Raw genomic sequence first — 14,268 nt, 5'->3', positions numbered from 1 at the left:
TCATCAAAGGTCTTCAGTAGGGGTGCCTGGGTGGGTCAGTTGGTTAAGCATCTGACTTCAGCTCAGGTTATAACCTCACAGTTTGAGTTCAAGGCCTGCATCAGGCGCTCTGCTGTCAGCACAGAGCTTGTTTCAGATCCTCTGTCTCCCCCCTCTACTCCCCTCAAAAATAATAAACATTTAAAAAAAAAAAAAAAAGGTCTTCGGTAAAGTGATATGAGGGCCAGAATTGGCCTCTTGAGAGGTGTGTGGTAAGCACATATACGGCATGGAGTCTAAGGGGTGAGATGCTGCAGCTAATTATCTCCTAGAAGATCCAAATTTGAATAAGCAAGTATCATCCAGCATCTGAAATGAAGGAGACCTACTATGTGGCTGTTCCAGAGGCTGAGCTTCCAGACTTCACCAGCTGCCAGTACAGAGGCCCTTCCTTCCTTCCAGCGGGTTCACGTTTGTTGAAAGGGGACAAACAAACTCTGGTATGGAAGCTTTGTGCCAGGCATTGAGCGCAGCCAGGAGCAAGAGTCCTCTCCTTGGTGTGGGTCCCTGAAGTAACCAGACGCAGCGTAAAAAACAAGCTTTAATCGATCTCATAAAAATTGTTCTTGTAACTGAACTTGAACAGGCCCACTTGCCCAGCAGGCTGCAGGTGACAGTCTCACATTTCCAGGTTCAGGGGCAGGAGGTAGGTGCACAGATAGACTGTGTCATTGATTTACTGGGTGGTCTGCAGCTCCAGCTTAAGGCATACCTTCAGCCATGCCACTGATAAGGAGGCACTCCAAGGAAATGAGCCCAGAACAAAAGGTTCCTCACACTTGAGAGCCCTGTGCCCTTCCTCTCAACCACTGCCACTTCGGAGCAGGGCCCAGTCGTAGAGTCAAGGAGTGCACTTAAGTTTGCCCGAAGGGGCCGCCTCATTCAAGTCACACGGACAGGCACAGGTTCTGAATTCAGCAGGATGTGGAGGAAGCAGGCATGACCAGCTTTAAATGATCCAACAGCCCCTGGGGTCACCAAGAACTGGTGTTTAATGAGGCCTCGAGGGGAAGGGCTGCCTTCCCTACAGACTGCTTGGCAGGAGCCCTTCCCCACCACTTCCTCCCCTCCCCAGAGGGCGGTGTGCAGGGAATTGCGGACAGGTGTCCATGCCTAGACAGACATGATGCCGACTTGACCAAACTGGAGCACTTGTCCCCTTTTAAAAAAGTTTACAGCAAATAATAGGGAAACTGTCAGACGTAGCCCCTCAGAATGATGAACCCTGGCGTGCTTGCCTGCCTGCTCCAGCCAGAGTTGCACCAACACTGGCGTTAAACAGTTAAGTGCACGCTCCCAAGGATGGCCCAGGGTGGTCCCCGAGAGTGGGGACCCTTGGGCTGCTCTGAGCTGGCTCCAGCTGCTGTCACTGTCCACTGAGAAAGGCCAAGTGGCCTTTGGTGCATCTGTTGGCGTAGTGTCCTTTCTCGCCACACTGGGAACAGCAGGGAGGGAGGGAGGAGACAAAAAAACAACACCGTTTTCAAATGCAATTTTCAGGTAAGGTAGCACCTGCCAAATACCAGGTTCGGTATGGGGACTCCAAAATTCTCAGTCATCCAGACTTTCATTCAGACACAACGAAGAAACTCCAAAGGTATCACAGAAACTGCAGAAACTCCAGGAACTCGGCAGATGGAAGGGGGCTGCACAGCCAGAGGGTGACCTGAGAGCACACAGCGGGGGTTTCTGCAGGCTGGGCCCACGTCAAACATGGGACCTATCCATGGAAGGTCTGTCGTGGGTGGCAGGATGAGGAGAATCCCATGGGAATCGAGCTCCCCCACCTGCCTGGGGACCAAGCCCCTCTGGAAGGCTGGCCAGTCACTTACCTTTCTGAGGCACTGTCTGAAGACGGGAGGCAACAAGGTGAGAGAAGCCACAAGGCTCCTTCCCCAACTCGGGGAGTCAATGGCATGGACACGGAGGGTGGGCTGCACCCACAGTTTTCCTGCCTGCCTCTTGCACCTTTGCCTAAGCTACCGCCCCGGGGCAAGTTTTGGTTACAGGATCAGAGAGATGGGACAATGGTTAGAATTGGATGAACAGACCCAGAAAATCACTTGAAAAATCTAGCAGACTCTGACCTGTCCCAGCTCTGATTTTCCAGGCCCTGCCTTAGCTTCTCTTCATTCATTCTTTTCACTCCCCAAAAAGAAAGGAACTAAAAGGTAGTGAATGGCAGCCTCAAGCACGGGACAAGGGTCAGGAGACAGGTAGGAGCACTCACCCTGCACTAATGCACCCAGTGCCTTCCCAACCCCAGCTTCCTCACCCTGGAATGCCCAGATCTCTCGTCTGCTCTATCCCCCTGACCCCACAGTGTCTGCGTTTTCCAAGGCTGTCTGATATGTATGTGTGACTTTGGATGAGTGGTCTGTGGAGCTGCTGGCTGACCCTCTGGTGAGATCACCAGAGGGAAGGGCTCACTGGGACCCTGCTCACAGCACCTGGCATGTCTGTCAGCTTCCACAGCTGGCCCTGGAGAACCCAGGATTCTTACAAGGTGTCTTGAATATCAACTATGAAGGGCCTGACGTGAGAAGAGGTTGTTGGGTTCTGGCTACACCTTTGTAAGTTCCAGGACTTGGGAGAGCTGGCTTCAAAGGCCTCGCTGCAGAGTCCTGGGGCAGGGTGGGGGTGAGGGGTGTCCAGAGAACAGCTACAATGCCTCTGTTTCCTCGTACTTGACGAATGACTGGTCAGAAGCTGTCTGTTCTCTCCTCACCTGGGAGGGCTCAGGCTCAGAAATCTCTGAGGCATTCTGTGAACCCAAGTGCACATTTAACTTTAGTTAAAGCACCTGGGGGTGCTTGGGGGCACCTGCCTTCCCCTCCTTGCAGAACACAAACCCCTCCTGGGAAACAGCAATAACAGTCTTGGTTCTCTCAGTAGAGCTGGCCCAGGGCAGGTGCTCAGTGAGTGAGTGATGGCTGTGGGAAGTGGCTCAGCCTTTCTTGAGAGAAAGTTCTAGGAACAATTTAAGCTAAGCGTATGCCCCTTCACTCGGACATTCTACTTGTAGGTATGGATGCTGCTATCAGACTAGAGCTCACAGAGGTCTAAGTGTCAGATTCAGCATGGTTTTTAGTAACAAAAACTATAAACTGCTATCCACAGAGAACTGGGAAAGTAAATTGCGGTTATATTACACAGCCAGTGAAACAGATTACATTCACATATATTGACATAGTTCAATCCACAACATAGTATTAAGAAAAAGAGACTATAGAAAGTTATACATACTAGGGCCCTAGGTACATTAAAATGTACTTTCATTGTGCTTATGTGAGTAAGTTTGGCACAGCCGTTCTCTAAGTGGGGTCTCCCATGGGGCCTGAAGGAACACCAAAACCAAAAATCGTGACAACACAGCACACTAAGTCAAGTGGCTGTTTTAGGAAAGGTGGGAATAGAGGTAACACTGTGTGCCTGAAACATATCTGTCCTCTAAATGTTTTTACAGAAAGCGTGTACTAATTCTGTATTTTGTAAAATACTGAAATCTGAAGTTTTTGTAAGCCTAGTTCTACTATCAGTTGTTTCTGCTGACTTCCCTCAGTGGGGTTTGCTTCCTTCTAGGTTTTGTGATTTTTGATTATGAACTCATTCTTCGGAACTTTAGCTGTGGGAATTCTGTGTGGTTGGGCTGAGAATAAATTCCTCATAGAGCCAGATTCCAGGGGCCCACATTTGGGGCTGTTTCCGATTAGAAAATTCAAGTCTGTATAGCCTTCACCAAGGGTGTGCATACAGCCCCAAAACTCATGAAGGGACCATTGGTGACTATGAAGTCTCAAGGCACTTTTCTCCCCCCTTTCCATCCAGAGCCAAGAACACCACAAGTTTTCTAGCAGGACTTTTAAAAGTTCACCCTTCCGCTGAGCGTCCCACTCTGTTCAGGGGGATTCTAGTCTGTTTTTTTCCTGGGTGGTAAAGCTGTCCCTCTCATTCGGGTGTGCGCCCTTGTGGATGTGAGAACATCCAGAAGCTTCAGGGCTTACTCCCTTCCCTTAACTCATGCTTCCACTTTGTTACTGGTCTCTGGAAGATTCCTGTCCCTTTCCTTCAAACTCTGTCCTTGCATTCAACAGCATGTGTGATCGTTCTGTTGGCCCTGGTGTGTCGTGGAAGGAAGCAGCATGGTCTCTAGCCCACCAGAGCAGCCCGTTGTCACTTTTATGGTCAGCAAAAACATAGATGTTTTCATTTTTCAAAATTAACTGTCTGGGGAATGAGGGAACAGCCCCTGACTGTGAAGACCCTGCCCCATCCCCCAGCCCCAGGACTCACCTTGTAACAGGTGACCTGCTCCAGCGGCCGGGGTCCCCGGTTGCCTGCGCTGCTGTTTTGACTCTGCATGACCCCGATGACCTGCGGGGCTCTCTGCTGATTGGGAGAAGAGTTCTGACTCGTTAACTGGATCAAGGAGGACGACCTTTGTAATGGCGGATTGTTACTTTGCTGGAAAGAGTTACACAACACGGTTTTACTGCGGAAAACACGTGCACGCAGACTACCAATGGGGACAGGAAAAAAAGAGGGCGGGACTGCTCCCGCATGACCAGCAGGAAGAAGGGCTTCCGCGGTGGCCCTGCTCAGGAGAGCAGCCAGAAAAGAAACATCTGGTGATGATGGCAGGAGCTGCTGCCCGAAAAACACCATGCAGACACACAAAAACGAAAAATAAAAGTAGAAAACAAAACACCAAAGAGACGAGGAGGTCTCTGGGGCAGCAGGGCGAGGGCATGAGCAGGCCTTACTTTTGTTTCTGAGGTTCTAGCTTCAGGTCAGGATGAACGCTTGGTTCAGCCAGATGTTTAGCAGCCTACACGGCGAGCAACAGTCACAGAAAAACAGTTGGAGGCTGACGTGCTGACCTGCGGTCTAGGGGCTGAGAGGGCCCTCCACTAGGGAGTCATGTGAGCAAGGGGGACGGGGGGCTCGGGGCTCGGGCCGGATAGCTAGGCCACCTCCTAACCAAGAGGGGTCCCGGCTCAGGCTCCGCAAATACAGGAGCACTGAGCTAGAAAGCCCCAGGTTGTCATGGCTGTACCCACACCCAGTTCCTGGCTTTGCGAGGAGTTCTGAGTCGTCCCACAGCCTCCTGAGGGTGGGGGTCAGTGCACTGGGGCCAGGGGTGGGGGGGCATGCCCCCTACCAGCTGCTCAGCCTGTAGCAATGAAGGATGAGCAGGGCTTTGGCAATGGGGTCAGAGTCCAGCCAGGTAACAGGTAAGGATTCAAGATCAGTAGGCGGGTTTACTCAGCCTGTTGAGACCCTACTTAGTGCACCTGGCCAGCCCTTCTTCTGGGCCCCCAACCCTTGACTCCCGGGTGCCCTTGGTTTCGGGGGTTGCTGCTGCAGATTCCCACTTGTCTATGGCATCTCTCCCTCTCCTCATGCTTGAGGGGATCAGCCCATTGCTGGGTTGTGGGACCCCCTTGTCTAGAAAAGTGAAGCCAGCTGGTCCTTCAGCTCTATTCCCAGCCTGTCCTGCTAGGAACCTCCACTCAGAGCGCTAAGGGTACTGGCAGGAGAACCAGTCAGCCTCAGTTCTGCTCCCCAGCTGCTCCTGCCCAGCTGCGGGACCTCAGATGAGGCCCTCCCTCTAGTTTGTTTCCCTGTTTGAAACAGGAAGGGCTGGAACCAGAAGCAAGTGCAGTAGACCCACGGCGCTCGCGCTGCCCTCTGCTCTGGTCCCTGGGAGTGGGGGTGGGGGGTGAGGCGCCACTGAGGCACTCGCCAGGCAAGAAGGGGTGAGAAGCCAAGTGGGCATTCGGCTCTAGCAGACATAGCAGAGAGCCCTCCACCTCTACAGGGAGATGCAAACCATTCTGCTGGAATTTTCTGCTGGAACTCAGGGTGACTCCCCTCCTGTCCCACCTCCTCACTGCCTTCTCACACATCACCAGCCGGGGCTGTGGCAGACTGTGCACCAGGGCAGGCAGTGCGGGGGCCGGCAGCACTACGGGGCCAGGGAGGGGCAGGGGCACAGTACCTTTGTCGGAGGCTGCGTCTGCTGTGGCAGTGGGGGCTGCTCGGTGGTTCCCATCGGCAGTTCAAATCGAGGGCTGGTCACCCCGCAGCCAGAGGGGATGAGAAGGAGAAGAGGAGAAGAGGGGATGAGAGAGGGGCCATGCCAGGAGGTATTCCCGGGAGATCACAGGCAGCCTCTGCCCAAGCACAGAGCAAGTCACCCAGACGTGGGGAGGGTGCCGGCTCTCAGCTCCCCCCCTGAAGCCTCTGGGGGACAGGGGTGAAAAGAACTGACTTGCCTGGGCAGCTCTGCCCACATCTAGCTTCGGGACCTTCACAAAGTGCTGCCTCCGGAGGGCTTTTTGTTCATGGGACCTCCCCCCGCCCCCCACATCCACTTCTAACTCAGGTGCCAGACCACCTCCGACAAGACACAATCCCGAGGGACACCCCGGCCGCCCCACAAGCAGGAATCCCTGGGCCCCCTGCAGGCTCCTGGCTCTCATCCAGAAAGCAGCGCCAAGTCTGCAGCACCTGCCACCTGCCCACTGGGTGGCAGTGACCAGGATACCATGCTTCTGTGCAGATGTCTGTGGTGTGGACAGAAGCAGCCCAGGGTGGGGGGTGGAGGGGAACGACACTACTCTGCGGTCCCAGCCCCACCCCAGGGAGAAGTCCGACTCCACAACCACCCAAAGTGACAGATGTGCACTAAGGCCCAGGAGAGGAGCTCTGAGCCCTGCTGGGCAAGGTGAACCCCACTTTAGAGGCTACGGACCTGCCTCAGACCAGGTGCCAACCCTACCACCATGTGACCGAGGCCAGTGGCTAAGCTCTGAGCCTCAGTGTTCCCACGTGCGAAATGGGGTCATCCTCTCTCACACACACTTGAGAGTTATACAAACTAGTATATGTGGAATCCCAAGCTCTGACTCCACAGAGGCCCCCAAACTGCAGTCTCCTTCCTTTAGGGCTCAGGTTCTTAACCAGAGGTCCCTTACAAGGCATGAGCTTTTCTCATGCACGCAGCCCAGCTTTCATCAGATCTATGACCCAGGAAAGGTTAAGTGTTGGGCTAGGCAGAGCCACCTCTGAGCTCAGGGAGCAGCAGTGACCCCTGCCACAGGTCCTGTGGGGATACCACCTAATGATCAAAGCCCAGTTGGACCCAGGAAAGATCTAGAGGGCAGCAGGGCCTGGGGCAGGAGTGGGGTAGGGGAACAGGGTCTGGCTACTCACTGCATGAATTTACACGAGGGCCCCTCTGGGCAGAATCCCACGAGGTAATTCACACAGATGACTCTCCGTGTGTGCCGGTGCCTGCACAGGGGACCTGTGGAGCCAAGCGTCTGGGTCACTCAGACTCCCCTCTTCGGGGGATGGCCTCGTGCCCCTGTGCCAGTCAGAACCCTGCCTACACCACTGCCTGGGGTGCAGAGAGCAAGAGCAGGGCTTTAGATGCTGGCTCTGTCTCATATCCATTCACAAGGGACAGCAGGCAGGGCACACAACCTCTAAACCGATAGTTTCCTTACCGAAAATCTAGGTGAGAGTGTAGTCCACACAGGAGCTTTGGGAGGCTCGGGCGAGCTGAGGGTGTAAAAAAGCCTCACTAGCCCCAGATGCCTAACACCAGATTTTGCTGGGACAGGTAGAGGGTCATGTGGGGACAGGAAGCAAGGACCAGCGTCTTGCTGGGGGCCCAGCCACCCTGACACCTACCATGCTTGCAGAAGCCACGGTCGTACCAAGGGCAGTCCTTGATCTTGGACTCAGGGTCGATGTGCAGGAAGGGGCACTCCTTGTTGCTGCACTCCCCTGCAGGGAAAGCCAGACGTGCGTCCACCTGGGGCAGCTCCGGGAGAGCCAGACCCAGACCCACCTCATGGCTCTCTTACCCAAAGGGGGTATCCTGGACACTGGGCAGGGGCCCAAGTATGCAAAGGCACCAACTGAGAGCAGGAAATAATTGGCCTACCCTGATGAGCCCTTCACATCTACTAGCCGGGACAGGCGAAAGGTCTGAGGATTCCACCTTTCAGAACAAACAGGGAAGATTTGGGAACTCAAGGCTGAAGTCCTGTGGCAGAATGTGATAAAGCCTTTATGATGACAGCTCCTCTTAGGAGCAACTGGACCAGCTGGCCAGTGGCATCGTTCACCCAACTACGGGATCCACCCCCTCCGCGCTTGCCCTCCCCGATCTATGTGACACACGGAAGGACAATCTGATCACTGGTGGCCAGAGAACACGCAAATCCCTTTCCAGACCCGCAAGCCTCTATGTGGTCTAGCCCACTCCTCCCCAGGCTCCTCCACCCCCAGCCACATTGCCCCCCGCCCCACGTGACCGGCCCCTTCTTAGCCTTCAGATCCCAGCTCAGGTCTCCCCTCCTGAGAAAGACCTTCCTTGACCACTTAGCCTAAAGGAAAATATGGTCCTCATGTGGTCCCATTGCTGTTTATTTCCTTTAGAGTGCTTATTGCATGTCATTTTCTTTTCTTTTTTTTTTTTTTTAACGTTTATTCATTCTTAAGAGTGAAAGAGACAGAGTGTGAGTGGGGGAGGGGCAGAGAGGGAGACACAGAATCAGAAGTAGGCTCCAGGCTCAGAGCTATCAACACACAGCCTGACGCAGGGCTTGAACTCATGGACCGTGAGATCACGACCTGAGCTGAATTCGGACACTCAACTGACTGAGCCACCAGGCGCCCCTTGCATATCATTTTATTTAAAAAAATTTTTTTTTAACATTTATTTATTGCTGAGAGACAGAGAGAAACAGAGTGCAAGCAGGGGAGGGGCAGAGAGACAGGGAGACACAGAATGTGAAGCAGGTTCCAGGCACAGAGCCTGATGTGGAGCTCAAACTCACTAACGATGAGATCATGACCTGAGCTGAAGCCTGATGCTTAACCGACTGAGCCACCCAGGTGCCCCATGCATATCATCTTCAACTTTGTCTCACTGCTGTCAGCTGCCTCTTTCCCTGGGCCACCAGAACAAAAGCAACACGGGACGAGAAATGGGTCTCTCCTGTTTACTACCGACACTCCAGTGCTGAAAGAGGACCCTCACTTGTGTCACAGGTAACAGAAGCTGCATGGTACATGTGCACCGGGGCGAGCTCTGTGGGGAAAGGGCAGGCAGGGAAGCATCAGAGGCAGTGGGGAGGTTGCCAGGCCCAGCAGGAATGAAGGAACCCAGGCCAGCCTTCAGGGGTGCTCTTAAGAGTCTTCCAGGAGGGCTGTCTCCTGCCTTTGGGTCCAGATGGGAGATGGCTTCCATGAAAAGGGGACACCCCCCTTCCAGTGCTGGTTCCAGTGCTGGTTTGGTGGTGGCAGTGGGGGGGGGAGGGGTGCGGCTGGGAAGCCTGGGTCCTACTTCTGACTATCTGTGCATTGACTTCACAGCTTATGCTACCTCTACAAAAAAGCCACAACTATCATAATAAACCAGCAGGGCATGCCTGTTGAGCTGCTGGAATAATTAATGTCTCCTAAATGACAGTACTTTGAAAGCGTGCTGCATGTCCAGTGCTCCCCAGCACCCCCAGCCCACCGCAAAGTATAGCAGGCTTCCAGCCCCCCGCTGAGCCCCTGCACAAGGCCAGCGGTCCCAGGACCAGAGCCCATCCTCATCCTGACCAACAGGGCTCCTTCCTGGGCAACCTCCGCCCACAACAGAGAGCGGTGGATTCTAGTTCCATCAGGGAGCATAAGAGCTCTGCTGAGCAGCCCCCTCTGCCCCCGCTTCTCCATGCAGTCCTCAGGACAGCCAAGGGCACATGTTCTCTACACAGCGAGCAAGGCAACCTCAAGGTGAGGAGTGGGGGTCTTGGCCACCACAAGACAGCCCCCTGTTTAGGACAGTCAAAGTAATACCTGGGATCGCACTCCCAGACAGAAGGAACCAGCTCAGACCTGGGGGGCAAGGAGTCGCCAGTCTGGAAGCAACAGCCGATATGAGGGAAAAGGTCAACGTGAGCAGAAACAAGGCCTCCCGCCAGCTGCACCCACCATGGGACCCTCAGTTGCCTCAGCTTCCAAAGAACTTGAAACTAGAGGGCCAGCTGAGGTTGGCAGGCACTGCGTGAGGTTCTCATGTGAAGCTGTAAAGATGGGAGTTAGCAGACACCATGGGCACCCGAGCAGTTGTTTATCCCCTCTGGGTCTCCGTTCTGGGTGCCTCTCCAGAGCTCCTGAGCCTGGATGTCCGAGTACAGAGAGGGGCCGGGCCATCTGCTTACCGAACTTGGAGTAGAAGTAGCACTCAGGCATCTTGGTCATGTCGTACTCGTGCAGGAACTCGCACTGGTCCCCCTTCTTGCACAGCCCCCGCAGCCAGTGTTTACACACAACCGTCTTCTCACCACTGATATGGCGGAATGGGCACATGCCCCCTGCCAAGAAAGACAGCGCACTGTGAGGAGGGCGGCGCCTTCACCCCACATTTCCCTGCAGTATCTGGGAGCAACATGTCCTGGGCGGCGGTGATTGCCCCTGGCAGAAGGCAGTACATGGGCACACGTCTAAGTTTTAGTACTTCTATATTTTCTATGTGTTTTGGAAAAACCTAACTAAAACATCAAACCATGCTTTCACAGATATTACTGTAAGATGCAAACTTTTTTTTTTTTAAGATAGAAAGCAGGATTTATTGGTGGGCATAAATAGGAAGGGGTAGTGCTGAGATTCTCATGAGTGCAGAGCCCACCATTTGTCCAAGGGGCCACGATTAGGGATGTATTTGACCCCATAGCCATCTGGGATGAGCTGCTTTTCTGCCACCATGTCTTCAAATTCGTCTGCATTAAACTTAGTAAAGCCCCACTTCTTGGAAATGTGTATCTTCTGGTGGCCAGGGAACTTGAACTTGGCCTTGCGTAGGGCCTCAATCACATGCTCTTTGTTCTGCAACTTGGTACGGATGGACATGATGACTTGGCCAATGTGGACCCTGGCCACTGTGCCCTGGGGCTTTCCAAAGGCACCCCGCATGCCTGTCTGGAGCCTAGACTGGAGAAAGCGTAAGGCCAAACTTCAATGTCCACCAGAAAAAGCTGTCTCCGAGGTCCCTTAGGGCAACCCATACAATCAACAGGCTGTATAGACCACCAAGGAGGCTGCTGTTTGCAGGCACACCACACCGGGCCCCATGGGAAAAGAGCACAGTCGGCTTAATTGGCTGCAGTAAGATGGAAACTTAATAAGCCTTAGGGTGGTGGGGAAATAAGCTTATTTGTTAATTAAAGAATAGCTTTAGTGATACACAGACATAGCAAAAATTGTAGGGGTAGTTAAAAAAAAAAAAAGATTGGGGTTTGGGAAACACGGCTCTAAGAAACAGAAGGTAAAGAGGATACCAGCAGAAGCCTGGACCCCAAGTGGGCTCCACCTCTAGTTATAAATGCCCACTTAGCCTCCAAGAATTAGGAAAGAAAATCAACTTCAGAATTGAAGAAATGCTCTGTATACAAACTGGCCTTCTGTGGCAGGAACTGAGCGACCAGCCACCCAGATGGGACAGAGCTGCACCCTTGGAAATTCGTATTTATTTTTATTTCATTTCATTTTATTATTATTATTATTATTTTTGGAAACTCATATCATTTCATTTATTTTTATTACTATTATTTTTTGGAAACTCTTTTTTTTTTCTTTAAAAAAATTTTTTTTAATGTTTATTTACTTTTGAGACAGAGAGAGACAGAGCATGAATGGGGGAGGATCAGAGAGAGAGGGAGACACAGAATCCGAAGCAGGCTCCAGGCTCTGAGCTGTCAGCACAGAGCCCAACGTGGGGCTTGAACCCATGGACTGCGAGATCACGCCCAGAGCCAAAGTTGGACACTCTATCTCTGTCTCAAAAATAAATAAACGTTAAAAAAAAAAAAAAATTTAGTTCCCAAATAAATTTGCCTACAGGAAGAAAAATGCCCAGACCTATACATGGCATGTAAGGTCTCACCTGCAATCTGTCTCCTTATGAATCAATGGATGGTCTGGTTCCAGCAGCCTCTGTTGGAGCCCGGTTAGTATGAACAAAGCTCCACAGGACAGACTATTGTAGGGGTTTTTCATGAGAGGATACAGAGGACAGTGAGCTTGTGCAGACTGTAGAATCAGAAAGGCTTGGGTTCAGACACTGGCTTAGCCACTCACTAACTCTGTAATCTTGAAAAAGTGCCTGAACACCTCAATACTCACACCTTCTGCCCATGTCACAGGTCAGCTCGTGGCCACAGGGAAAGTGAGGTGAGAAGGCAGACTCAGAGTGAGGGTCCATCCTGTGTTTTAAATTTCAGGCAAAATACCCCATAGTGTTCCTAGCCTATCCAAAGCACAGTGATTTCATCTAGGGACACTGTTAGTCTGCAGCAAACCAGACCTGACAGCCTGTAAGTCTGCTTGAAGGCTGGGTGGTGGAAAGCACCTCAGGAGGAATGTCGGGGAGCCAGTGATTTCTTACCTTTGCCACAGGCAGCTTTCAAAAAGAATTCGCAGACAGCAGCCCCTGACTCTGCAGAAAGGAAAACAGAGACATCAAACAAAGTGAGGTGTGACTAGGGACAGCTGAAAACACAGGGAGGGGACCCTTCTTGCCTTTAACCACAAAGGGTACAGGAAACGTTCTGGCAAAAAAATGCAAAGCCAGACCAAGCCAGAAAAAAGCTGCTCATTTTAGCCATTCCCTGCAACATGAGACACATATGCTGGGACCAGTTATTCTGAGAACCCCCTATAAGCAAGATGCTTTCAAGTGGCTGTGGAAAGGTTAGGGCATAAGATCACAGAAGTTAATTACCCCCAGTTCGGACATGGGATGGTCCAGAGGGCTAAGACTGTGCATGAGAAGTGTGGCCACTTGAGGGGAATGAGGCTACAGGGGGCTCTTCCAGGCCATGGACTGGTAGGAGAACATGGATCTCTGGCAGTCATAAAACACAACATAGGGAACCGCAGACCGAACCAGTCAAGAACACTGGAGAGCTCACCTGGTTTTACTAGGTACTGAATGGCCATAGACCAAGTGGTCTTCCACAAGTCCCTTCCCCCTCCCAGCCCTCAGTTGCCCCATCTGTGGATTGAACGTAATGACCTCTAGGCTTTAATGTTACAACATCAAATTCCAAGTGTGTCCAGAAAGGAAACAAGAAAACTGCTGGGTTTTTTAAAAAAAGTGCTAGACATGGGAGCACCACTTGGGTGGCTCGGTCAGTTAAGTGTCCAAGTCTTGATCTCAGCTCAGGTCTTGACCTCAAGATTGTGAGTTCAAGCCCGGCATCAGGCTCCGTGCTGGGCGTGGAGCCTACTTTAGAAAATAAATAAATAAAAATAAAGTGCGAGACATCCACCTAAGTTGGGGGGTGGGGGAGCCAGGAGCTACCATCTGAAGGTGGAGAAGGAAGGGAGCTCAGGCAGCTGCCCAGCTGTGATGAATGACACAGACTTGGGGTCCAGAGAAAAAGTGAGGGATAGGCTCCCAGGGGGGCAGGTCTCAGAAGAATGGAGCTTGAGTGTCTAATTGGGAATCTCCTACAAAGAGGGACAGGTGGTCCTTCCTCCAGCAAGACTCCTCCAACCGCCCAGTACTGATGAAAGCAAGAAGAGGGTGCTCAAAGTGGGAAGCAAGCAGAAAAGGTGGATATCTAATTATTTTCCTTTAGTTGGGGGAGCGAAGTAATTTCCAATCCAGGACACTCGCTTTCATTCAAGAATTATTTGAACAGCCAGACATGGTTCTGCCCTCCTGAAGGTTGTATTGGGACAGCCCCAGGGGATCAAAGATCCAAGAAAGGGGGGCTCCTGAGCCTGAAGGGGGTCCCAGAATGGGGAGGAAAGGAGTCCCAGGCCCGATGGGGAGCAGGCCCCGGGACCGAGGGAGAGGGGTCCCGGGGCAGAGTCGGTCGCGCCCCTCGCCCGCAGCCCCAGCCCCGCGCTCACTGTCCATGCCGGGGAAGGGCAGCGGCTGTGCCCCGAGCTGCTGCTCCACTGCGATCTCCAAGTCAAACTTGATGTGGTCCACGCTGGCGATGATTTCCTGCATGGCGGCGGCGGCGGCCACACCGGCCCGACTACCCCTGAGGTCCCTCGCCGCCCTCACACCTCTACCCGCCACCGGCCCCACAGCTCACGGTGCTCCGCCTCGTCTCGTCTCGCCTCGCCTCGCCGCCGCCGCCGCCCGAGGGATGCCGGGAGCTCCCTGAGCCCGCGCCGGCCTTTCGCCTGTCCAGACCCGGCCAATAG

At 52.9% G+C, this 14,268-nt stretch overlaps 1 protein-coding gene and 1 non-coding gene across 4 annotated transcripts; both read right to left on the bottom strand.

Annotated features, from left to right (window-relative positions):
• Positions 1-987: 987 nt before the first annotated feature.
• Positions 988-14,203, bottom strand: CPSF4 (cleavage and polyadenylation specific factor 4). 3 transcript variants are annotated; one of them, XM_047838530.1, is made up of 8 exons: positions 13,966-14,203; positions 12,491-12,541; positions 10,269-10,421; positions 7,741-7,836; positions 7,258-7,351; positions 6,041-6,113; positions 4,333-4,503; positions 988-1,474 (listed from the first exon to the last, which is right to left on the bottom strand). In XM_047838530.1, the coding sequence occupies exons 1-8, from the start codon at positions 14,066-14,068 to the stop codon at positions 1,406-1,408; spliced, it is 810 nt and encodes a 269-aa protein (XP_047694486.1). In that variant the 5' UTR covers positions 14,069-14,203; the 3' UTR covers positions 988-1,405. The 3 variants fall into 3 exon arrangements, with proteins under 3 accessions (XP_047694486.1, XP_047694488.1, XP_047694489.1); XM_047838532.1 differs by having other exon boundaries at positions 4,333-4,428; XM_047838533.1 differs by having other exon boundaries at positions 4,333-4,425.
• On the bottom strand, positions 11,080-11,212 carry LOC125154875 (small nucleolar RNA SNORA70). The gene has a single exon (XR_007147966.1). It is a non-coding gene; the product is annotated as a small nucleolar RNA SNORA70 (small nucleolar RNA).
• Positions 14,204-14,268: the final 65 nt, after the last annotated feature.

Source organism: Prionailurus viverrinus, chromosome E3, assembly GCF_022837055.1.
Source record: "Prionailurus viverrinus isolate Anna chromosome E3, UM_Priviv_1.0, whole genome shotgun sequence".
Classification (NCBI taxonomy): Eukaryota; Metazoa; Chordata; class Mammalia; order Carnivora; family Felidae; genus Prionailurus; species Prionailurus viverrinus.
The sequence above is the reverse complement of the archived record's forward strand: the minus strand, read 5'-3'. Positions and strand labels throughout refer to the sequence as shown.

Excerpts from the sequence above, each read along its gene's own strand:
- CPSF4 (XM_047838530.1), bottom strand. The coding sequence starts at position 14,068 with ATGCAGGAAATCATCGCCAGCGTGGACCACATCAAGTTTGACTTGGAG. Across the intron at positions 12,542-13,965 it reads GCCCTTCCCCGGCATGGACA|AGTCAGGGGCTGCTGTCTGC; the intron begins GTGAGCGCGGGG and ends TCCTTTCTGCAG. Across the intron at positions 1,475-4,332 it reads AGCAGGTCACCTGTTACAAG|TGTGGCGAGAAAGGACACTA; the intron begins GTGAGTCCTGGG and ends TGCTGTTCCCAG.